This window comes from Lissotriton helveticus, chromosome 3_1, assembly GCF_964261635.1.
Source record: "Lissotriton helveticus chromosome 3_1, aLisHel1.1, whole genome shotgun sequence".
NCBI classification, from domain to species: domain Eukaryota; kingdom Metazoa; phylum Chordata; class Amphibia; order Caudata; family Salamandridae; genus Lissotriton; species Lissotriton helveticus.
Window position 1 is genome coordinate 951,018,056 of NC_136061.1, and position 26,039 is coordinate 951,044,094.

At 46.3% G+C, this 26,039-nt stretch overlaps 1 protein-coding gene across 5 annotated transcripts in view; it reads left to right on the forward strand.

The window, feature by feature from the left end:
- Positions 1-26,039, forward strand: part of UBE2F (ubiquitin conjugating enzyme E2 F (putative)) — a 1,146,915-nt gene that overhangs the window by 764,337 nt on the left and 356,539 nt on the right. For all 5 annotated transcript variants that reach the window (XM_078681318.1, XM_078681321.1, XM_078681319.1 and 2 more), the window contains one exon: positions 9,308-9,365. In XM_078681318.1, the coding sequence (XP_078537444.1) occupies positions 9,308-9,365 (58 nt within the window). The remainder of the gene's footprint in view (positions 1-9,307; positions 9,366-26,039) is intronic.

A 26,039-nucleotide genomic window follows, 5' to 3' on the forward strand; every position in this document is an offset into this window, starting at 1 on the left:
ATTCAAATAACCAGGTTTAAATACTGAGACCAGGTTTTTTTTTTAAATAAAAAAAAAAAAAAAAAAAAAAGTGGTGATGGACGGAGCATTGACAATACAAACACTCACCCCCAGTCAAGTGATCTGGGTTTAATCCATCACCGTTCTTTAGCTCACTCCGCCACCCCAGTTCAGACATGGCCATATGCAAATCAGTCTGACCCTGTGCCTCATGGGAACAGTGCAGCCCGAACTGCCAAGCCATGTCTTCCCTGGACCGGAATCAAGCTTCCCAGGACCGGTTTCTGGCTTTATAGCCGTCTTCAGCCGGGCTTGCTTGACTCCAGTGGCAAAGTGAGCAAGGGACTCACGTCTGAGCATACCCTGCCAACTTAGGGCGAACAAAGAAAAACCAAAGGTGGTGATGGACGGAGCATTGACAATACAAACACTCACCCCCAGTCAACTGATCTGGGTTTAATCCATCACCGTTCTTTAGCTCACTCCGCCACCCCAGTTCAGACATGGCCATATGCAAATCAGTCTGACCCTGTGCCTCATGGGAACAGTGCAGCCCGAACTGCCAAGCCATGTCTTCCCTGGACCGGAATCAAGCTTCCCAGGACCGGTTTCTGGCTTTACAGCCGTCTTCAGCCGGGCTTGCTTGACTCCAGTGGCAAAGTGAGCAAGGGACTCATGTCTGAGCATACCCTGCCAACTTAGGGGGAACAAAGAAAAAACAAAGGTGGTGATGGACGGAGCATTGACAATACAAACACTCACCCCCAGTCAAGTGATCTGATTTTAATCCATCACCGTTCTTTAGCTCACTCCGCCACCCCAGTTTAGACATGGCCATATGCAAATCAGTCTGACCCTGTGCCTCATGGGAACAGTGCAGCCCGAACTGCCAAGCCATGTCTTCCCTGGACCGGAATCAAGCTTCCCAGGACCGGTTTCTGGCTTTACAGCCGTCTTCAGCCGGGCTTGCTTGACTCCAGTGGCAAAGTGAGCAAGGGACTCACGTCTGAGCATACCCTGCCAACTTAGGGCGAACAAAGAAAAACCAAAGGTGGTGATGGACGGAGCATTGACAATACAAACACTCACCCCCAGTCAAGTGATCTGGGTTTAATCCATCACCGTTCTTTAGCTCACTCCACCACCCCAGTTCAGACATGGCCATATGCAAATCAGTCTGACCCTGTGCCTCATGGGAACAGTGCAGCCCGAACTGCCAAGGCATGTCTTCCCTGGACCGGAATCAAGCTTCCCAGGACCGGTTTCAGGCTTTACAGCCGTCTTCAGCCGGGCTTGCTTGACTCCAGTGGCAAAGTGAGCAAGGGACTCACGTCTGAATCCGAAACCGGTTCCAGGATGCTTGTTTCCGGTCCAGGGAAGACATGGCTTGGCAGTTCGGGCTGGACTGTTCCCAGGAGGCACAGGGTCAGACTGATTTGCATATAGCCATGTCTGAACTGGGGTGGCTGAGTGAACTAAAGAATGGTGATGGATTAAACCCAGATCAGTTGACTGGGGGTGAGTGTTTGATTTGTACAAACGCTCCGTCCATCATCCCCTTTTGTATCGCTTTTTTTTTTAAATAGACAGATGTCAAATGAGTCAGTTAAGGTGTTCCACATTGGTGAGGAAACCTTTGATCTAAGGCCGACAATTTTCCATGACATCAGGTACATCTGAGGTTTGGTCTGGGTCTGAATTAAATTGTGGTTAATGATTTCAGTATCTCGTCTATCAGTGTCGGAGCATGAGCCCATTTGGCCACTTATGGGCATGGGCACTACAGGTGCGCTCGCTGTTGTGTCCATACTAGGGTTTAGAACTGAAAGGCATTCAAAGGAAGACAGCAGTGGTTGTCAGTCTGTGTCACGGGTTTGAGACCCTATGCTAACTGAGATATTTATGGAATTTGTGCCGAGTTGAAACTTGTGAGGCTTATATTTGAAACCTATATTTGTGTCGACCAAATGCAAGGTATGACCGTCATGCCACTAAATAGTCTACTAAGTCTCTCTGGTGAAATGTTAATTTGATGCTATCAAACTGGAGACCATGTTGTGGGAGACTTTAAGCCTTCCTTATATCGTTTCTTATAATTGAGCGACATCCCCTCACCTGTTGTATTCAATGGGTTCATTTATTTATCAGTATTTATACTTCTTCCGTAACTGAGTAAGATATTGGTTTAGGGACATTGATCAAGAATACTGAAAGTTTATGACCTATGGCCTGTGGCACTGCCAGGGAGGAAGAGTTTTGTCTAGGCATGTCAACAAAGACCTCGGACCATCAAGCAGTTTGATGAGCTAGGGTATTGTGTGTAATGTGCTCGGTAGTCTAGGAAAGCTGGGAGCTGTGTGATGGTTGAATTCCCTCATTAGTCAAGGTTTATCTGGAGGAGGGATCATTAAAGAAGACAGTTGAGAGACAGGGTCTACAATCCTCCTTGTGAAACTGATTCTCAGGAACCAACTGGCCCTAGTCCAGGTGGATAGGATCAGACAGTTTCTTAGTCAAGAGAAGTGTTTGCAAGAACTCTATTTAGGGTGCTGGATAAACATTCAACCATTGCTTTAAGGGCCCCTGTTTCCGCTCTTAAGTCCCTATTATGTTGATTTAAATGAGCAATTGACCCCTTGCCTGGTTGGGATGTAGGTATTAGCTCTATTGCTGTTTCAATTTACCCATTATTCTGAAGTAATCCACAAGAGGGGTATACCGATTGGTGCAAGGGATTTGAATGAGTGATGGTGAAGGATTAGTTCTCGTGTGATTAGGCTCGCTCTCACTGCTTAAGATGGTCTTAGACTTAACTGTGTGTCGGTAGAACACCTAAATAAGTAACAAGTGATAGATTTTGACTTTTATTTCCCCTTTTTGCCCCCTTTGAGGGAAGCTACGGGTGAAGGTTTCTGATTTGTAACATTCGAGGGCTCATTAGATTGGGGATAAGCTGAGCCAATGAGCCGTTCTACCTCCTCTAATTGATTTATTTAATCTAAAGTGCGTGTGTCTAAGTTTCCTGAATTTAGTTTCCTGAATTTTTAGATTGTTTAGCTATGCCCTGGGCCTGATCCATAGCCTTTCGTTTTCCCACAATGCCAAAATAAGGACCCCCTTCCCCGACCGAACTCAACACAATATTAGGAAACCGCAACGATGCAACAAAACAATGTGTCCTTGTCTTCAAACTGACATGATCTAGCACATATGTCTTTATGACGTGATGGAGAAAGGTGGCAATCGTCCTGGCACAAATTACAAGCATGAACGTAGGAATGTTTTAATCTCGGTGCAACATCGAAACAGTACCTTCAGATTTTGATATGACCATCATGCCACATTGACAGTTTATTATTTCTGCTGCACAAAGTCAAACAAGTCATGTTTATTTCCAAATTATGCTGTTCTCGAAGACTCTCTAGCTTGAGGTCACTAATGTTCAATTTTTCAAGGTTCTTCTGTCTGAACATAGTATTGTATTCATTCACAATAGTTCCCTGTTTTGTAACTAGTTTGTTTTAACTCCAGATGAAACTAGCATAGCGGAAGCTGAATCCGTATTCATGTAGTGGGATAGTGCTTGGATTGTAAGGATGTATGACACTCTTTAATGCAATGTTCTGATTTGTTGAGAATATATTTATTTTGCTCACTCCATGATGAATCAGCACTTTACATTTATTCTATCAGATTTCCTAAATCAAGACTGGAATTTCACCGTGAGCCAGATCAATTTCTAAAGCTACTAGGGATGCTGTCTGATTTCTTTCTGATTCTGCTGCTCGTTTGGGAATTTATAGAATAATAGGCAAAATCAAAACTAGACATTGCTCCGTAACTGGGAGCCTTCCTTGCAATGACGTTATGCATCTGCGCTTTACAAATCCCATATTGTACCTAATACATTTTTGTAATAAATCCTTAAAAATGTCTTAATTCTGCCCTAGAACTCACTGAGTCTCTCCTATTTTGAAAGATTTTTTGATATGCTAATTTGCTTATTTAGTGACATATTGCATCATTGTTGGGACGGAAAAGTCCCTTGCATGGTGACTGACATATGCCCCAGCTACAACAATGTTTGGATCCCTGGTGCAGATATTTGTTGTCATGGGCAACACAGATCATGCATGTGTACCATGACACAGACCTGTCTCATGGAGTGCAGTTTTGTTGGACCAGGAAGGGTGCTGTAAGAGCTACCCACATAGTGGTGAAAGGCTACTGCTTTCGCCATGATTGTGGTGATGGCAGTGTGGGATCCGAACCCCAGTAATTCACGTACCCAATAATTTAATCACCCCCAAATTTACTTCCGAGAGCTTGGCTCTGGCACCATTGAGCTAGCAAAACTATTACCCAGCCTCTTTAACATCAGGCCCAACATATTAGCACAGTAAATTAAATAGTGACTGAGAGCACTTAATAATTGAGTTCTAGATCGATGAAAAGTTAGTTTTATTGCAGAAATCTGAAAATTTGCATTACAGAATGTCATAAAGGCTCGGAGTACATAATCAGAAGTTAATATTCTAGTTCCCATTAGGGAATGAAACCACAAGAGAAATGGACAATGTCCTTAAAGAAACAGAGAAATGATCAGACCCATGAGGAAAGTGCAAAGTCTCTAGCACATCCCCCAGACCAGGTGTTTTTATACTCCATTTACACGTAAGTAATGAGCAAAAACTGCAAATTCAGAATAGCAAGACTAGCGGTAACACATTGGACAAATCAAAATGATGATAATCACACAAACATTCATTACACTAACCCATTTCTAAGGTACAGAAAATCTTCCATTAGATTTCACTGGAACTGCGCAGTCCGTGGAAGCACAACATAATATGAAACATTTTTGAACCATGACTTATTCACTAGTGTGTTAGCAAGCCTGCATCAGAACTTCCAGCAGAATGCCCTTCAGAAATATACCGTTGAAACTCAAAGAAATGTTTAATTCACAATACATGCTCTGAAGATAATAACAAATTGTCAGTGTATTGTGCTCTGCGAAAACTGTGAGGGAGAAAAGGCTCTCAGGAGAACATTTATTGGGAACAGAAACAAAATTAGCAAAACCACATAATCTGCATCCAATGTATTAAAATAGTGTCTCTTTAAAGTGGGGACACTTTTGTACAGGGCGGCAAAATAGTTTCCATTGTAACATCAATAATGATTCAATTAAGACTATAGTCATTCTAGAAATCAACAGTATTCAAAAATAATTTGTTACCCTAAATTGTATTTTAGAAAGGGCTTAAACAGCTGCATAATGTGTAGTGAACAGGCCTTTTAACTGGGTCACTGGATGGAGCCCTACAGGCTCGCTCATGTAAAGTTCCGGCTCTATGTGCTTTACTCACCCTTGCCCTACATCAAGTTAGTATGTAGCGATATAGAGCGCACTTGTGTTGTACGCATGTACTGGGTGAATGCGTGCCTGTGAAGGGAACAATACATGGAAGACTCTGGGTTCCATTTTGGGAGACCCAGGGCTTACTGAAGGAGCATGAGGAAGTAGAGGGATTGTCAGACAGATTGTGGATTGCTGCATTCCTGTGATAATGGTGTGACACTGGAGGAAGAAGAGCCAAGCTCTTCAGTACACTTCAAAGGGTGCTCTTTGATTCAGGGAGAGGTCATTGGAAAGGGACCCAGGCACATCTCAGGAAGGAGATGGAGCTGATAAGAGAATCATATAGAGTAGGACTGTGATACCCTTTTGATGCACATATCAATGTGACTGACATCCCAGTGTGAACCTTTGGTAACTCTTATGGCCTGTGCTGTGAGGCCATCAGATTGGGATTTGCTTCTGCTGTGACAGACTGCTTTCTGGATGAAGGGCAGGGCAGAGGAGTGGGCACTTCAAAAGGAAGCAGACCCCCTACACAAAATACAAACACTCAGATCCTTAATTACATTTGATGTCTGGTAATGGACTATAAGAAGGGGAGCTCAATGCCCCCTCATTTCTCAACTGCCAAGCAGCCAGCTGGGCTGTGCATGGAGAAGAACCACTGCAAGGCTTCTGCTTGCGACTAGGGCTGGAGTCTAAGGCCTACCAGCTGGGTGAAGGGGCATCCAAGACCATTTAGCCTGGAGCACCAGTGCCTTCTGCTTGCTAAGACCAGGTTACCCTGTGGGAATGAGGAGAGCGCTGGACGTAGCGAGGTCTAGTGGGGGAACATGCCGACTGCATCCCTGTAGCAATTTGTGAGACTGCTGCTGCACCAATCGGGTGGTCGTCCTTGCGCAAGTTTGTCTGCGACCCCATATGATGCAAGGGCCAGCATGACTTTAGCAATAGTCAGTGTCCCTGCCATGCCAATTGGGCCTTAGCCCATATGTGGAGGAAAATCGGCAAGCCCTTATACCAGGTGGGGCTCCCCTGAAGATTACTCTTGTGCCGATTTGGCCATAGCCCCTTGTACGGAGTAGAGTTGGGGACCCCGTGTGCTAGGTGGAGCAATTGAAAAGAACAAGGACTTTCTCCTCGCTTCAGTCGTTGTTGTGAGAAGAGGCCGCCACGGTGACCAGTGTGGGCCTGAACCCCTACTGAAGAACCAAACCATAGCAATCTACCCCCCACCTGTGGGAAGGATCAGGGGAACCTATTGACTCACTGGAGGAAGCTCCCTGGGAGCCCTGCCTTGTATCCGCAAGTGCTACTCACCAATAGAAGCTGCTACCTCTCCACATGGAGACTTCAATTGCCCTGTCTTTGCCGGAGCAGGTAAGACTGATCTTGCAGAACTTGTTCTGCTATATAGTGCTTCGGGCGCTGAACACTTTTGACTTTTATCAGTTGGAGTGGGACTCCTGAGACTTGGACTACTGATGGGGCCTAACCTGAATGTCGCATACTACTACCGCTGGGACTCGGGGACCTGCCTACCGAACACTAGAGCCCTGACCTCGGGAGGGCAGGAGAAGGCGTGGGAGTGTATTGATGTGCATGCCTTATTTCACTTTGTGATCGCATACAAGTACTCCTTTTGTCATAAAAGAAAGGCTTTGACTCCACAATTACTTATTGCTGCTATTGAACGTATTTGGAGTTGTGAGCCTATGTTCACCTCCTTGTATCTAGCTCTTCAGCCCCCCCCACCCCCAAAAGCCTTGGACTGCTCGATCTATGCAACCACTGAGACTCAAGGGCTGAAGGGGTACTTATCCCGTGGTCTGACCTACTATGAGTCCTGAGCAACTGGGCTATCCGAATTAAAAGACCTCAACTCCCACGGTTGGGCCCAGTAGCTCCTGCTTGCCCTATGACCCTCAGAAAGAGGGTTCTGACACTTATGAAATTGAGTTTTGACATCGTCCCCCATCCACCCACACCGTGGCGTGCTATTGCAATATCTTTTGAGGTGTAAACTTTTAGCGGTCAGTTGGAACATCGTCAGGGTCGGCCTTGGAACTGAAACCGGCCATGGCAAACTGCTCGGCCGGTCCCCCTGGGGGAGGGTGCGGCTGAGCTATTTGCCCTGGCCGGTTTCGGACAATTTTGTTACAGGCTGCGATATTGCCTGTCCCCGGTAACATAAACGGCCCCCAAGGGCCGAAAACCAGCCCCAAACCTGGGGAAATGCCCGGTACCCGCTACGGTCAGTCCCGGCCCTGAGTATCATTCTAAAATGCATAAAATGTAATTCAGTTCATCTAGGTTTTTCACTCACGATAACTATGGAACCTAACCATGTGTCAGGAGCTTATTACTTTTAGCGAAAACTTATCTAATGAGCCTTTGGCATGATATTCTGCCAGAGGAAGCACAAGGCGTTCTTAAGGTGGAGAGATCATTCATGAATACAATAATGAGCTCATTCTTTCAAAATCCTCCTTCCGGATGCCAGGACTGAAAGCGAGGTAATTCTTTACAAAAAAGTGCGAATATACATTAGTTCTTGAGCTAGTTCCTCCATAAAATTTAGCTGACATAGTTGAGGCTAATGGATACTTCAAACCAACAATAAAATACATCTGTATGTGTTTCTACAATATATTGCTGCATGCTCGGCATACATATAAAACAATTCTTTTTCAGACCGGTAGGTAACCTACTTGGTTTTCTTCTTACTGGGAGGTTGGGAATTGTGGAAAAAGCGACATTATGTTGTGGTGCATACCTGAGGCAGTAAATCCTTTAAAATAATCATGGGAATACATCGGGTGTTACCACCCCCTCCACCGCCCCCCTCCTCCGATGCAGAGAAATTCAACTGTTGGTTTCTACATCTAGATTTATTATCACATTAGTCTAAGCGATCACCAAAGTTCGAGCATTGAGGTGAAAGACATTTGCAATAGTTCAATTTTAGTGCTTAAGTCAGACTGTACTGGAAAGGTACAACAGCCACGAATGAGCAGCTGTTGGAGATGACTAGATCTGCCCTTTGCTGCAGTGGTTCCTAACCTTGACTTCCATGGACCCCCACTTAATCATTACCGGACTCCGGGCATCCCTGCTGAATAATGATTGGCATCTGAGGACCCCACTGAGTGTTTACTTGAAGACGGGGACAGCGGCCAGAGCATTTTCAGGGATTTGAACCACACAACAATATATAAATGATTACATATTTTATTTAAATCGTATTTATAAAGAATCACAAGTTTAATGGGAAGTTTGGAGCTTTTGTAACTTCATTAAGGGAAACCATTGTCCTTACTATATTCTGTTTGATGCACTTGCACTTTCCCACGACTCAATCTGAGGATGCCTATTTAATTGTAAGCCTTCAATTTCAAATTATTTCACGTTTATAGACTTATTTAAAAAAATTATTTTTACCTTTGATCTTTATTCAAATACTTTTTATTAATCTGTTAGTATTTCATTTTCTCAACTGTGGTAAGCTTGGCAGACCCCAACGGGTCGGTAGAACCAAAGGTTAAGAACCACTGATCTAGTAACATTTATTTTGAGTAAACGCCTTCACTCATGATTAAAGCATTTGGATTCTGCTTTCTCAAAGCTGTTCGTCAAGCACTTCGGTACTGTCCTCCATTTGTTCGCCACACTATTTTCTCCTCTGCAGTTGAAGTATCGTGTAGCATTGTGTCTGAAGATGGCGCAAGAGTGATTAAAACCTAGTGCTCCTTGGGCAACTGATTCTCCATTAGAAGTTGGACATTGGCTTAGTGTTGCATCTCAAGATTCCAGCACTCACCTTAAGATAGGCTTTTTGTGTTTGCATGTGCTAACATCAACCAAGTGCATTATGGCAGAGTGAGTTTCTCTCGCTGAGCCCTGCAAGCGCAATGTTAACAGAGGGTGACTTATCTTTTCCAGCTTGCTGCGAGAACATTCGATCGATGGCACTGGCTGGGCTCCAACTAGGACATTAAAGGTACTGTGGTTTCATGTACATTTGGGGCATATAATTGTTCAGTTCATTGTTTGTCCTATTTACCTCATCAGTAGGGTTTTCAGAGATTCTCAGATTAACTCAATACTCGTTTTCTGTGGCATATCTGGGATTTTGTGTCCTGAAGAAGTAATGTGGATGTTGAAATGTTCCTTTTTTAATAATATTCATGAAGTGCAAGTAGAGTGTTGCTCTGAAATGCATTACTTATTGCATGCATGTGCTGAAGCTGAACACTGATCCGTGCCAAATAAAGGTCCTCATGGTACATTTATGTTGGTCTCTGAACCCGTAGAGATATGTCTGCATGTGCTGGTCGGAAGGCTATAGTATGAGGTTCTGTATAATTTTTTGGCATACATTTATCTTATGTTGGTTTTTGAGTTATTTCATTGTAGTACAAGGCCAATGGGGGTTCTTTTTAGCAGCATATGTTAGAACCTTGCCAATCATTTGACTGTGACCCAGTTTGCAGCATCTGTTTTTCCAGTGGTATTGACCATGTACTGGTAAGCATATTATGCTGCATGTGCTCAAATTTTGCTTGACCGTGGGTGTGCACTCCATTTCAGAGTATTTTATTGCACGCTTGACATATATGGATGGCTCTACAGTGGAAGACTTTGAGGGTGTTGAATACAATTTTAGCTTTCTGGAGGCATTGACGTAAACAATACAACAACATTGCTTACATGTCCCTATTGAATGTCCGTTGCTCGGGTGGAGGGGTAGGAGTTTGTGTGTGTATTTCCTGTGAAGCTGTGCAGTACCCCTGTGCCACCACTACAATGGCTCCAGCTGTGCTGTGTATTTCACAACAACAAGGTAATGGATGGAATGCTTGAATTAATCTCAGCCAGTGGCAATGGCTCTGGCCACATCCCAATCCATCATGCTTTTGCCCACTATGCCACCCCAGTTTGGACCCAGCCATATGCATATCAGTCTTGACCCTGTTCCTAATGGGAATAGTCCAGCCCGAATTGCCATGCCAAGTCCTCCCTGGAATGGAAATAAGCTTCCTGGGACCGGTTTCAGGGTTTCAACCCTCATCAACCAAGCCAGCTTGAATCTGTGACCCACGTCTGGGCATACCCGGTGCACTTAGGGCATCAAATGCAAAATCAACAAGGTGATGGATGAAATATTCAGCCACTAGCAATCTTTTTGGCCTCATCCCAATCCATAGTTTTGTTTTTGCCCACCATGCCACTCCAGTTTGGACCCAGCCATATGCAAATCAGTTTTGACCGTGCTCCCCATTTGAAAGTCCTGCCTGAACTGCCAGGCAGGGGCTTCCTTCGACCTGGAACAAGCATCCCGGAACCGGTTTCGGGGATCACTCCTCTTCAGCCAGGCTAGCTTGAATCCAGTGGCAGAATGAACCCTGAACCCACATCAGCATTCCGGTCATCTTTTTGTGTTGCTGCATTTCATGCCAGTAGTTTTTTCCTACATCTTAAAGTTGTTCTCAACTCTCAACTGTCTGTTTTCCACTAATGACCTTATATGTATCCCTTCAATGAGGTTAAGTTATCACATGAGTTCTACGTAGCCCTCCAGTGGTGATGAACAGAGTGTCTGAATTAAGCAGACCACTCTTACCCAGTCCAAAGATCAGGGCTTGATCCATCACCATTATTTAGCTCACTGCCCCATCCCAGCTCAGAACCTGGCTATATGCAAATTAGTCTGTCCCTGGCCCAGTGCATCATGGGAACAGGGCAGACCAAACTACCAAACCAATTCTTCACCAGAAAGGAGACAAGCTTCCGGGGACCGGTTTCTGCCATTTCAGGCGTCGTCGGCACGGCTTGCTTGAATCCTGATGGAGCAGTGAGCAAGGGACTCATGTCTGAGTATACCCTTACACGTTTTTGGTGGACAAAATGATTCAGAAAAGGGGGTGGTGATGAACAGAGTGTCTGAATTAAGCAGATCACTCTTACCCAGTCCAAAGATCAGGGCTTGATCCATCACCGTTATTTAGCTCACTGCCCCATCCCAGCTCAGAACCTGGCTATATGCAAATTAGTCTGTCCCTGGCCCAGTGCATCATGGGAACAGGGCAGACAAAACTACCAAGCCAATTCTTCACCAGAAAGGAGACAAGCTTCCGGGGACCGGTTTCTGCCATTTCAGGCGTCGTCGGCCCGGCTTGCTTGAATCCTGATGGAGCAGTGAGCAAGGGACTCATGTCTGAGTATACCCTTCCACGCTTATGGTGGACAAAATGATTCAGAAAAGGGGGGTGGTGATGAACAGAGTGTCTGAATTAAGCAGACCACTCTTACCCAGTCCAAAGATCAGGGCTTGATCCATCACCGTTATTTGCCCTGTTCCCATCATGCACTGGGAGAGGAACAGACTAATTTGCATATAGCCAAGTTCTGAGCTGGGATGGTGCAGTGAGCTAAAAAACGGCGATGGATCAAGCCCTGATCTTTGGACTGGGTAAGAGTGGTCTGCTTAATTCAGGCACTCTGTTCATCACCACCCCCTTTTCTGAATCATTTTGTCCACCATAACCGTGGAAGGGTATACTCAGATGTGAGTCCCTTGCTCATTGCACCATCAGGATTCAAGCAAGCCGGGCCGACGACGCCTGAAATGGCAGAAACCGGTCCCCGGAAGCTTGTTTCCTTCCCAGTACAAGAATTGGCTTGGTAGTTTGGTTTGCCCTGTTCCCATCATGCACATCATTGCATATAGCCAAGTTCTGAGCTGGGATGGTGCAGTGAGCTAAAAAACGGTGATGGATCAAGCCCTGATCTTTGGACTGGGTAAGAGTGGTCTGCTTAATTCAGGCACTCTGTTCATCACCACCCCCTTTTCTGAATCATTTTGTCCACCATAAGCGTGGAAGGGTATACTCAGATGTGAGTCCCTTGCTCATTGCACCATCAGGATTCAAGCAAGCCGGGCCAACGACGCCTGAAATGGCAGAAACCGGTCCCCGGAAGCTTGTTTCCTTCCCAGTACAAGAATTGGCTTGGTAGTTTGGTTTGCCCTGTTCCCATCATGCACTGGGACAGGAACAGACTAATTTGCATATAGCCAAGTTCTGAGCTGGGATGGTGCAGTGAGCTAAAAAACGGTGATGGATCAAGCCCTGATCTTTGGACTGGGTAAGAGTGGTCTGCTTAATTCAGGCACTCTGTTCATCACCACCCCCTTTTCTGAATCATTTTGTCCACCATAAGCGTGGAAGGGTATACTCAGATGTGAGTCCCTTGCTCATTGCTCCATCAGGATTCAAGCAAGCCGGGCCGACGACGCCTGAAATGGCAGAAACTGGTCCCCGGAAGCTTGTTTCCTTCCCAGTACAAGAATTGGCTTGGTAGTTTGGTTTGCCCTGTTCCCATCATGCACTGGGACAGGAACAGACTAATTTGCATATAGCCAAGTTCTGAGCTGGGATGGTGCAGTGAGCTAAAAAACGGTGATGGATCAAGCCCTGATCTTTGGACTGGGTAAGAGGGGTCTGCTTAATTCAGGCACTCTGTTCATCACCACCCCCTTTTCTGAATCATTTTGTCCACCATAAGCGTGGAAGGGTATACTCAGATGTGAGTCCCTTGCTCATTGCACCATCAGGATTCAAGCAAGCCGGGCCGACGACGCCTGAAATGGCAGAAACCGGTCCCCGGAAGCTTGTTTCCTTCCCAGTACAAGAATTGGCTTGGTAGTTTGGTTTGCCCTGTTCCCATCATGCACTGGGACAGGAACAGACTAATTTGCATATAGCCTAGTTCTGAGCTGGGATGGTGCAGTGAGCTAAAAAACGGTGATGGATCAAGCCCTGATCTTTGGACTGGGTAAGAGTGGTCTGCTTAATTCAGGCACTCGGTTCATCACCACCCCCTTTTCTGCTCTAACCATTGAGCCACACTTCTCTACATGATGTTACAGTGACATCCACGGGATTTCTTCGTTCAGTCCTATTTAGTCCGACTGCAACCTATATACCCATTTTTGTTCACGTCTGAATAGAAAAGCACTCACATCTGTTACATGAGATGGAATTAGTGGCTGCTCAAGTACTGTCCAGCGTAAGTCTGTAGGCATGTGTCGCACTTCAATAAAATGATTGGTCAGTCTCGTAGCTTGCTTGGAGCATCTAATTGAGCTTTTATGCTCAGAGATGCGCACTTTGACACGGCGTGTAGTCATCCCTACATATTTCTTGTTGCAGGGACATGTGATCAAGTACACGAGGTTCATACTATTACAGTTAGTGAACCGTCGTTGCTGCCAAGGCCGATCTGTGCCAATATCGATACTGAGTGTTTTCGATGTCTGCGGGCAAGCTGCACAATCACGGTAGGGGTGATGGCCCGTGACCGCTGGCATGTCCCACAGTGTCCCTACTGCTCGAGGGCTATCGCATTTAGGTCTGGTATGGACCAATTGGTCCTTCAAATTTTGTCCTCTCTTAAATGCGAATAATGGTGGGGGCAATGTGTCTGTGCCTGTGTTCAAAATTGCCCAGTGCTTTCTTACAATTTTTTAGATTTGATTCGACTGGGTGCAGAACGTGTTGACACATGTTATCCGATCTTGTTTCGGCTTAGGAGGTAAGATTTCGAACAGACTCTCCCTGTTACTATTTGAAGCCCTTTTCTTTGATTTACGGATCAAGCGGTGTGGATATTGTTTGACCGCCAGATCTGCTTCCAAACTTCTAGCGTGAATTTCAAATGCGGATTTTGTGGAGCAGTTCCGCTGTATACGCAAGAATTGCCCGTAGGGCAAATTGTCCCTTAGCGCATTGGGGTGGCAACTTTCATAGCTGACTGTTCTAATGTCAGAAATGCCACCACCTAGGGGTGAGAAAAACATCCTTGTTTTTTTCTGGCAATGTCATTCAGGAATTGCCATCAAATTAAAAGATATATTCAAATCTATAGAATTCTGTTGGGTTCAAACCTTGATGTGCTGATGGCCAGGTCGCCTAACCTGTATGGGCAACCCATCTCAAAGCCCAGGCTGGTGTATTGAGATGTAGTCACATATAAAGAAGGTGCAGAACATCTGCACCCTACCACAGGCTATTTTATAATCCTAGTCAAGGCTGATCATGCTCTTTTTAATGGAAACGCAATCTTGAGAAAATGCAAACTTTGTCATAACAAGATCTTTTCTGCTTTGTTGGCGTTATCTACTCTTCCTGGAAAGAATTTTCTCCCAGATGGATCACAGGAAGGGATGAAAGACATTGCAGCCTGGAGAACAATAGCTGCCTAAAGCTTCGCTTGGAGAAGACAGAGGTTCTCGTCCTTGGATCCAACCCCACCGCTTGGGACAACACCTGGTGGCCTTCTGCCCTCGGAAACACACCCACCCCGACAGATCACGCCCAGAAGCTCGGTATCATTCTAGACTCCTCCCTCTCCATGACTCCTGTGATTCTGGGCAAATCACTTAATCTCCCCGTGCCTAAAAAAATGAAAGTGTGTCTTCATGTAACGTAACTGGTGCTATGTAAAGCGCTCTGATACCTGATTCGGTCCGGGTCTAGTTCGCGCTATATAAAACTCTGAAGAAAAAATAATAATAAATAAATTAAGTATTTAAATCCTGTCTGAAGGTTTGGGGTAAGCTTTATTTTAAATAGCATTATACACCCTTCATTACATTGGCAGCATACTAAAATATGGAATGATAAACTTTTATAATAAAAAGTAGCAGTGTTGGATACAATAATGGTAAAATTATGTAATTCGCAAAGAAAACACAGAAGTGAGTGCCTGACAGGACAGAACTGGACAGTAGGGGCGACTCCTATCCTTGACTTGCTCATTCCTCCTGGTTATTCCATCATTAGGAAAGACAGAATAAATCAAATAGGAGGAGGCCTTGCCCTAATTCATAAAAAGGAACTTAATCTCACACTAGTTCATCTCCTGGACCCTTCTTCCTTTGAATACCTTTGTGTTGATCTTACTGCTACGGACTTCCTCCCCATTCGTCTACATACTATCTATCACCCCCCCCCGGTAATCCCATCCCCGATGAGCTGTCTGATCTTATCACTCAATCCTTGCTCACTCACTCCAAAAATCTCTTTCTTGGCGACTTTAACATTCATTGGAATAATAACGATGATCCGTCTGTCATCCTCCTTAAAGATATCATGGACATTACTGACCTGACACAACTCTGCCAATCCCCGACTCACTCTAAAGGCGCCACCCTTGATGCCATTATGACAAGCAAGGATCTGGCTTCTCTCTCAACGATTCTTGCAGTCGACTCGTCTGATCATCACTTTATCCTCTTCACTATGAACTGCTCTATTCCTCCCCCCTCTCCTATTGACACTCTACCCTTGAAACATACTCGTAATCTTCACCGTATTCCCCCCGGCGAGTTGGAATCCTCTATCAAATCCTGTTTTCTCCCCCCCCTCTCACAGCACCAATGACCTAACTGAACATTACAATAATTCTATCCTTCAAGTGCTTGACCATATTGCCCCAATCAAAATTAAACAACAAAAAAAAATTCCTACCAAATCCTGGTTTAATTCTGACCTTAATAAAGAAAGACGGGCCCTCAGGCAGTCTGAACACTCTTGGAGGAATCATCCCTCCCCCGATAACCTGACACTCCTTAGACACGCCAGAGACAAATACAAGAAGCACATCTTCGCTGAAAAAGCCTCCTTCTTCCGCACACATCTTGACCAGGCTAAAATCCGTCCCAGAGAACTCTTTAGCATTATTAAAAAACAAACCTCCTTTGGCCCCCCTAAAATAACAGCCACTATCGAAAGATGTGAAGAAATCGCCAGCTTCTTTTCGAACAAAGTCAACTCTATTAAATTATCCTTCTCTTCTCCACCTCTCCCATCCCAATCTACCATCAGCCAACAACACCCCACTAACATTCCTACTTCACCATGCCCATCTGCCCCTCCGTGCCACGACCCCTCTATACCCCCCTCATCTCTACTCCACCCTGACTCTATCTCAAACGACACCTTTACCAAAAACAATGCCTCCTGGAAGGAATGTCGGCCAGTTTCGAATCTACTGTCCTCAATATCATCTCTAAACTCAAACCATCTTCACACACCAACAACCCTCTGCCCGCCCAGTTGGTCCAGGAACTCAAACACATCATTGCTCCCATCTGGACCAATATCATCAATTCCTCCCTTGCCACGGGTTGTGTCCCAGCATCCCTTTAACTTGGTCAAATCTCTCCCATCCTTAAAAACCCCACCGCTGATCCTAATGACCTGAATAATCTACGCCCTATCTCTAATCTTCCCTTCCTCTCCAAAGCCCTTGAAAAATATGTTCTTTCCCAGTTAGATAAACATATCACTTCCTTCAATCTCCTTGACGTTTTCCAGTCTGGTTTTAGAAAAGGTTGCAGCACAGAAACTGCCATGCTCAGTATCACTGATGACATTCATCACTCTCTTGATAAAGGTGAATCCTCCCTCCTTATCCTCCTCGACCTCTCTGCGGCGTTCGACACTGTCCACCATCCCACCCTTCTTAATACTCTTAAAGACCGCTTTGGGTTTGAGGGCATTGTTCACCATGGGTCTCCTCTTATCTCCAAAACAGATCCCAACAAATTAAACTGAGTCACTGCCTCTCCAAACCTCAACCTGTCTCACTTGGTGTCCCACAAGACTCTATCCTTTCTCCTACCCTATTTAACCTTTTCAGCGCGACCGCGATTCCCCCTCCGGTGCTGGGCCCTAATAAAAACGGGCGTGGTCATGACGGAACGGTTCCGTCATGAGCACAGCTCAACCATAGCTCATGACGGAACCGTTCCGTCATGAGCATCGAAGGGGTTAATCTATTCAAGGAACCACTCACCCTCATCCTAAAACAAGCTAATATTAGTTACCACCTCTATGCGGATGACGCACAACTATACTACAAGATCAAATCCCGCCATGACATCCTTCTCCTCAATGATACCTTGAATAAAACCCAAGCCTGGTTCCATCGGAATCATCTCAAACTAAACCCCCAAAAAACTGAAGTCATTCTTTTCACCCCCAAAAACTGCTCTCTACCTATCCAACTCTGGATCAATGACATCAATGCACTCAACTGCTCCCTCTCCACTTTTAACTCTGTTAAATACTTGGGCATCAGCATTGATAAGATTCTTACTCTCATTCCTCACATTAAAAATGCTGCGAAAGGTGCTCTCTTCTCCCTTCTCCACCTTAAAAAAAATAAAACCTTTAATTCCAGCGGACGACTTAAAAATTGTTGTCCAATCTCTTGTACTTTCCAGACTTGATTATGGTAACGCCACCCTTGCTGGCACCCCTAAAGTCCACCTTATCCCAATGAGTCTAGCAGCCGAGATGAGTCTGGCTGCTAGACTCATTTCTGATTGTAAACGATTCGATCACATTTCTCCTATCCTCAAAAACCTTAACTGGCTCCCAATTGAAGGTAGATCCACCTTCAAGTTGGCATGTATTTCTCACAAAGCCCTTCACCAGAACCTTACCTCGCTGACAAACTACAAAAAGCTGGGTGCTCCAGGTCCTTGAGAAGCACCAACGCCCTCGTCCTCATCCCCCCGAGACTCAACTGTATAAAGACACAATCACGTGCATTCTCTGGTAATGCCCCTACGATTTGGAACTCGCTCCCCAAAGATCTTTGCTACAACCCCTCCTACCCTCTCTTCAAAAAAAGACTCAAGGTGCTTCTTCTAAACAAATATTGGGGCACCTAAGTCCCTATACTGATTCAGTCCTCATTTCTTTCTCCTCAACCTTCCCCGTCTCTCTTCTTTTCTTACTGCCTCCCCTCCTTCTCCCTGTACCCGTTTCTCTCCTATCTTTCAATCCATCCTCATCCCCTCTACTTACCCCTAAATTACTCCCTTTCCTCAATCTCCTCCTCTAACTGAAATGCTTTATCCCATGCTAGTTTTTATTCACTATGTAACGGTGTTCTATTTTGTTCTAGATGCTTATTTGTTCTTTTGTCTATTATTTGTTCTAGATATGTACTTTTCTTATCTGTCTGTAAAGCGCTCTGATACTCCGGGGTCCAGTAGCGCTATATAAAACCTTTTAAATAAATAAATAAATAAATATTTTCAGTTTTAGTAAAAGGCAATGGAAAAGGGGTTGTAGAGACCCAGCTCAGTGCCATAGTTGATGCCAGGCATGTCAGTGAAAATGATGAAAGGAAAAAGGTGAAGGAACAAAAAGAAAACTTATGAAGGGAGAGAGCTGACATGAAGAGTATAGCTGCTACCCCTTATTGTTAGACCCCACTTCCTGCGCACCAGGTCACTCAGGGGTTACTGCACTTCAATCGCATCAACTGAAGTGTTTCCTGCTGGTGTCCTGGGGCCTCAGTACTAGTGGACCCAAACCTGGATAACCAAGTCGTCCTCTCCAGCACTTGACTCTCTCAGGGTAGTGAGACAGAGCAGTCAAAGGCTTACTAAAGGAGGTGAGGTGGGGTTAGACATTCAGAATACAGTGCACACCGAACTACCAGCTGATAAAATCAATGTCCTGTCAGTGCCTTACTTTTTATAAATGAAACTTTTTTCAATACACACGAGAATTATACTACACATAACACTAGAATAAACAGTTCAAACCAGATGTGTCTACAGTGAAAATCCGTTGTGTCTACAACCCTCTGGCCCAGAATTCTGACCACAATCCGTATTATAGCACCTAGATGCTATGCCTATAAAAACACAGTTAACATGTAGATGCACAATTAGCATTGAATCTTACAGACCATGTGGCATAGGGTTGCTCTCATTCGCTAGAGCCAAGATACCAATTCTTGTATTGAAATGATATAGTTTCAGAATATGATGGGAAGCAAAATGTTCTTGATCAGCCCAATAGCTCACCACCCAAAGAAAGAGAAGTGCCCTCCCATCCTGAGTGAGGACAAAGCTCTAGTGGCGTCAGGGATCTGATCACAGGTGCCTGATGTCTTGGCACATTTTACTGGAGTCCCACTAGTCCAGTAGCCACTGGCTAGCTGTAGGAGGGTAATGGGTGGTCAGAGTGCCAGTACACCCTGATACCCCCAGATATTAAAAAAAGAAAGGTGTGGTGTGGGCCTGTTCCACTAGACTTTATTCCCCAGCTACTGCTTGTAACCGTAACTACCACACAGGCTCCTACAGCACAGGGGAGAGGTCTGGGCCAAGTGATCTCACCTTCAAGGACTGAGATCAAGTTTCACTGTCTCCCTCTGTCCCTGTTAGTACTGCAAGCTTCCTTATCTTGAGCAGCTGCCTGCAATTTCCTTGCTCACAGCGCCAGCACTGCAAGCCTCACAAGAACAGCTGGTTTTCTGATCGATGCTGCTGATGCTCCTGCTCCTGGTCAAACTGGCACATTTCTTTGCAGCATAATCTATCAGTCATGGAGAAAACGTCCTCAAGTTTCAGACGGGATGAGCATGCTCCTTATCTTGAGACCTCATGCGGCGATCGCAGTGTGCGGAGCACCCCTTAATTTGGCAACAGAACCAAATATACAAATAAATGTATGCATTTCTGGATACATATATCAGAATCTATATAAAGAAGAATTTTGCAACTGGATGCCAGGTCTGTCCCTAATCAGGGTCATAAAATTAGAAAATAAAAACTAAAGAACTTCACCCTGTTCCAGGATACTTACTATTCAGTGTATCCTTATTTCTGACTAGTAGGCAAGACTTGCCTCACAGCCATCAGCAAGTTAGAGGATCGTTTTAATCATCAAGTTAAGAGATATAAGAAACCAACCCTGATCTACTGTGGCCCATTTTCCTGACGAAGACACAGCTCAGTGGCGAAACGTGCGTCGAACGCAACAGATTATTGTGTGCCGCATTGCCTTTTCTTCATTAAAACTTTAAATTGTTCTCATTGTATTCACCTGAAATGTAGCAAAGTCGTAAAAAAATGTTGTTTAAATAATTCTATTTATTGGTACAGGTAATCTTGATGGTCAGTACATACATGAAAGCATTACTTTAACAGTGTTACATGGTCAGGAGCGCATGCACAAATTACACATTTCAATGTTGAGGAGCACAGGGGGAGAATATTATACATTACTTTATGGGGTTAATGGCTCATCCAGTGAGGGGATCAGTGGGGGGGGGGGCTCACAAAGGATTGCCACTGAATTCATTCCACTTTGACCAGAATGCTATCTATATCCGGGGGCAGCCCCGAGCCACATACACTGTCTTCTCTTTTAGCAAGCACCAACCTATGTCCTTTTTCCATGCGCCAAGCTTTGGAGGCGTTACTCCGCCCCCCCCCACAGACGAGCTATGTTACGTTTTACTATAATCAGTCCGAGCGTCGCCCAGACTTTGCCTTTTGCTGTCAAATCTGTGGGCTCTCAGATGTTTAAGAGGCATCTTTTGATTTCAAGCCGCAGTTCCACCCCCCAGACATTATGCATACAGTTATGCACCTGCTTCCAGTAGGTTTGTAACAGGGGACACTCGCATAGTATATGCATGAACGTCCCCACTGCCCCGCACTCTCTTCTACAGAGCCCTTCCTCACTCCTGCCCATTAATACAAGTCGGGTAACGGAGATGTAGCAGCGATGAAGTATTTTCAATTGTATCAGCCTTAGTTTTGCTGATATTGACACCTCCTTAGGGGAGGAGAGCGCTTCTCTCCATTCCTCATCATCGATCTCAAGACCATCATTCTCCCATTTTCTCCTAAGTTCGAGTAGGGGGTCAGGGGTGTGGTGTATGAGTTTTTTGTATGTGAGGGAGATGGCCTTTTCCAGCAGGAGATCGTCCAACAGTCTGTCCTCTAGGGGGGAGGATTCTGGGAGTGACGTTCTGGGTGGATTATTGGCAAGTAGTGAGTGCCTGACCTGCGCATACCGAAAAAACTCTGTCTGTGCCAATTCATATGCCTTCTGCAGTGAGGCAAACAACACCATTCCATTAGGTCCCCATAAATCTTTTATGCGGGAGATCCCTATCCGGTCCCAGTTTCTGAACCCTTTTGTGCGACCCAGCGTTCCCAGCCTTTCACAAAACCAGAGTGGGGTCGCCAGCGTCAGTCTATCCGCCCATCCCAGGTTGCGGCTCACAACGTGGCAAAGTTGGACCAAGTGATTTGTGGGCCCTGTTAGGGAGTATCTGTTAGGTTTGCAGTAGAGCACTGTCTCGAAGTTCCCACCCGGGAGGAGCCATCTATCCATCCTGTAGCCAGGATCGTCCCCACCACAGTACGTACCCTGATTAATAGCCGAGAGGTGGGCTGCCCAGTAATATTTCCTAATGCCCAGAAGTGCAATTTCCCCATCCTACAACCCTAGCGTGAGCTTGTGGAGTGCGATACGAGGCGTCCCTGCACATAATAGGTCCCTCTGGGTGGCCTCGATTTCTTTAAAGTACCATTTTGGGACATAATCCGGATAGTTCTGGAGTGCGTATAGGAAGCGCAGTAAAGTCATCATCTTGAAAAGAGCTTTCCAGCCTAGTAGGGACAGCGGGAGCTTCTCCCAGGTGACGGTGTCCCTTTTGATCCACTGCAGAGGGTAGGAGGTTCCTCTCATATCAGGCTGTCAAATCAGTGGTGATGAAAATTCTCAGATACATAAACCCTTCTGTGACTGTTTTGATTGGACAGCCTTGTGGTACTGAGGGGGGAGTGCCATGTAGGACGTAGAGCAGCGATTTCCCCGAGTTGATACTGTGTCCGGAGTTTCTCCCGAAACTGGTCAAAATATCCAAACCCACACTGAGTGATTTATAGGGGGAGGTACAGGAGAATGTCGTCCGCGAAGAGCAAAATTCGATCCTCCCACCCCTCACCCCACTTGAACCCCTGCAGTGAGAGGTCCTGTCGTATCCAAGCCGCGAGCGGCTCCAGGGAGAGAGCGAAAATCAGGGGCGAGAAGGGGCAGCCCTGCCGCGTCCCTCTCTCCAACACGAACACCTCGGAGATCTTATTGTTAATCACTACCTGTGCCAACGGTTCAGTATAGAGGGGATTTATCCACCTGATAAAGTTAGGGCCGCAGCCCAACTTTTTGAGGACTGCCATCATATATGGCCATTCAAGCATGTCGAATGCCATTGTGGCATCCAGGGAGACTACAACCGCATCCTCCTGGATCGTGTGGGAGCGTCCCAGTACCCCATGGAGTGGTCTTAAGTGAAGTGCGGTATTGCAGTGCAGCATAAAGCCCGATTGGTCCGGATGAATCAATTTGGTTAGCATTGGTTTGATCCTATTTGCGAGCAGTTTCGCGAGGATCTTGGGTTCAGCATTGAGTAATGAGATTGGCCTATAAGAGGTGCACATCTCTTTGGGTTTCCCCTCCTTCAGGATGGCCACTATTGTGGCTATGCGTTGATCTCTCTGCAATTTCCCCAGCATTTTACTATCCCCGAACATACGCTTAAGGTGTGGGCCTAGGCTGTCAGGCTTGAGCTTGTACAGCTCATTCGGAAGACCTTTAGGCCCTAGGGCTTTTCCAGACCGGAGTTCGGTGATCGCCCTGGCCAGTTATTCCGCAGTGAGCACACTCTCCAGGGCCTCTCGGTCTGCGTCGGAGAGGGTAGGCATCCTAATGTCGGCCTAAAGCGGGGAGGAGTCCTCCTCCGGGAGTTCTGATCCCCTTCGGTACACCTTTTTGAAGTGTGCTGGGAACTCTCACACTATCTCCTGAGGCTCAGTCTGGCACCCGATTCGTCCCTGAGCTCCGCCACCACCCTCTGCGCTTTCGGTTTCTTGTCCAACCAGGCTATTAGTTTGCCCGCTTTGTCACCTTGATCGTACAGACGGCCGTCCCTGTCTCTCGCTAGGCTCTTAGCGGCATCAGTGGCCAAGGCCTTGTACTCTACCTTGAGCTGCATCTGGTGCAGTGTCGCCGGATCGCCTGTAGCTGGAGCTGCCCCCTCCAGAGCTATAACGTCACGCTCAACAGTAAACATTTGCTTTTCCTTTTCCTTGCATTGCCCCGCTATTGTCGAGAGGGCTTCTCCCCTTATTACAGTTTTGAATGGCTCCCAGAGGACAGAAGGGGATTCCACCGACCCTACATTTTCTTGGAAATACTGGTCGATCAAACGAGTCATCATCTTTTTAGTCTCCGGGTTATGAAGGAACCAGGGGTTTATGGGCACGACGCAGCCAACCTTATGCTCCCCAATTGTAAGGTGAGCCCATATGGGAGAATGATCTGATATACCCCGTGCCAGGTGCTTGATCTCTTGGATGGTAGTGTCGTGCTGTAGAGGCATAAGGATATAATCTATTCTGGAGAAAGTGCTGTGTGGGCCCGAAAACAATGTGTACTGTTGTAGATTGGGGTGGCGCGTGCGCCAGAGGTCTACTGGGCCGAATGCCTCCAAGAGATTAGAGAGCCACATGTGTCCTGTGGCGATGTCTCGAGTGGGTGCCTATCTAGTCCCCCCGATATTACTGTGTTGACTTCTCCGCCCAGGAGAAGCTGTCCTTCGGGAAGGGAAAGGAGAAGTTTGTCCAGTTCGAGATATGATTGTGTTTGGAGACCTGGTGGGATATACACCGTGACTAAATTGAGTATGCGTCCCTCCCATCTCCCTGAGAGCACTGCAAAGCATCCTAGAGGGTCTGTCTCTGTATGTTCAATGGCGAATGGAAAACTCCGGCACACCAGAATGCCCACCCCTCGGGACCCTGAAGTGAAGCCGGCGTGAGTCGCCATCTTGTAGCCCCACCTGTTAAGAGTGTGACAATTATTACCAATGAGGTGCTTTTCCTGCAGCAGGACCATGTCTGGGAGGTCGTGTTTTACAAATTGAAGAACTATACCCCTCTTAAGCTTGTCCCCCAGCCCGTTGATGTTCCAGCTGAGGATCTTTATACTTTTGTCCCACCTCGTAGCCATCCTCGGAAGCAATTCGTTCACTCGATCCATAGAACATGCAACACAGTACCATCATATATTTACATTTCCTGCACGACCAACTCAATTCCCCGTCCCCCCATGCATTAAATAACATTAGCAAATAACATCGGAACTGCTGACACCCCTGCCTCCTCCCCACCCTGCTACCCTGCCACATAGGTTTAGAATAGGTTTAGAACGACCCACATCCCCAACTAGTAGAGCGCCTTTCGCTCCAAAAATAGAGAGAGAGGAGAACCTCCCTCCCTCCCCCCGGTTAACTATGAGGTGAGGAAATGGGCATGCGCCACCTCCGGCCGCTGGAGGCCCGTCCCCTTGGATTAAGTGTCCTGTCGGCCATATGCATCCCCTTTGTGCTTAAGTCGGAGCAGCACCATTCACTTCGTCCCACCCAATGCATGAAGGTGTAGCAGACTCCCTAAGGACTGCAGGACCAGTCCATTAGTTCAGTTCAGGTTGTGGGGGTCAGAAAGTGTCTTTGGCCCTTGTTATCTAAGTCTGGTCCGCCCCAGGTGCACCGAGCACATTCTCCGTTTGGCAGGCTCTGCCCACAGAACCCCAGACACCCAGTATCAAAAAGGAGTGTTTATACGTTACGTTACAGTTTGTAGAGGTCTGCAGGTGCTGTCTTCTCAGCCAATGTGGGCCCCTTAAAGTCTCTGTACGGCCCTAGCGCCGGGACTGCTTGATCTTCACCTTGATCACCAGGAGCGCTGACTCCGTCTGTCGGTGTCCGACCTTCCGTCCGATGATCCCGGTGACTTAGCTCGCTCGTCTCTCCATCCGTCGCCTGTCGCAGTCGCCGGTGTCCGTGCCAGACCGTTAACTCTGTCCAGCCACTCCTGTGCCTCCGATGGGTTGGTGAAAAAGAGGGACTTTCCTTCGGTTATGATTTTAAGCTTCGCAGGGAAGAACATCATGTATTTGATTCCCTTTTGCCGAAGTGCTGCTTTCACACCTTCAAAGGAACGCCGCTCTCGCTGTAATTTGAGCGTGAAGTCTGGAAAGAACCTGATTGTTGTGTTTTCGTATTGTAGGTCTCCCAGCTGTCTGGCGGCCTGCAGGATGGCATTATGGTCCCTGTAGTTGAGGATTTTCGCGATGACTGTCTTTGGCGGCGCTCCTGGTTTGGGCCTAGGTATCGGTGCGCGATGTGCCCTCTCAAAGGAAAACATGGTTGAGAGCTGCTTTGGTTTCAAGTGGTTGAGGATCAGATCCTCGAGGAAGAGGTCCATGCTAGGCCCTTCGGACCCCTCCGGAACCCACACCACCCGAATGTTGTTCCTGCGGGCTCTCCCTTGAGGAAAAGTGTTCTTCTGATCGGCATCATTTGTACCGGGACTCCATTGCTTTTTCATTGCCATCTCGTGTCAAACACTTCCACACGACCCACCTGGTCATTTCTGCTGATGCCTGAGGAAATTCTAACTGACATGACAAAAACCATCTTGCAGCCTGCATTTCTGCCCAGGAACTGTCGCACACCCAACCCCCCCTGTTCTTTGCAGTTCAACTGAAAGCCACGAGACACTCACACCCTGAGTAAATGATTTATTTTCCATCTCCTGCTCCCAGCCTGGTAAACATCCTTGACACCGTGATCAGGTTATCTGGACAATTGTCTGACTGCTGGCCCTTGATCAGGGTGATTAAACAATGACTTGAAAGACCAGGCTTTGATCAGGGCAATTGAACAATGACCTGAAAGACTGAGCCTTGATCAAAGCCGAGTGAACAATGATTTGTGTACCAAG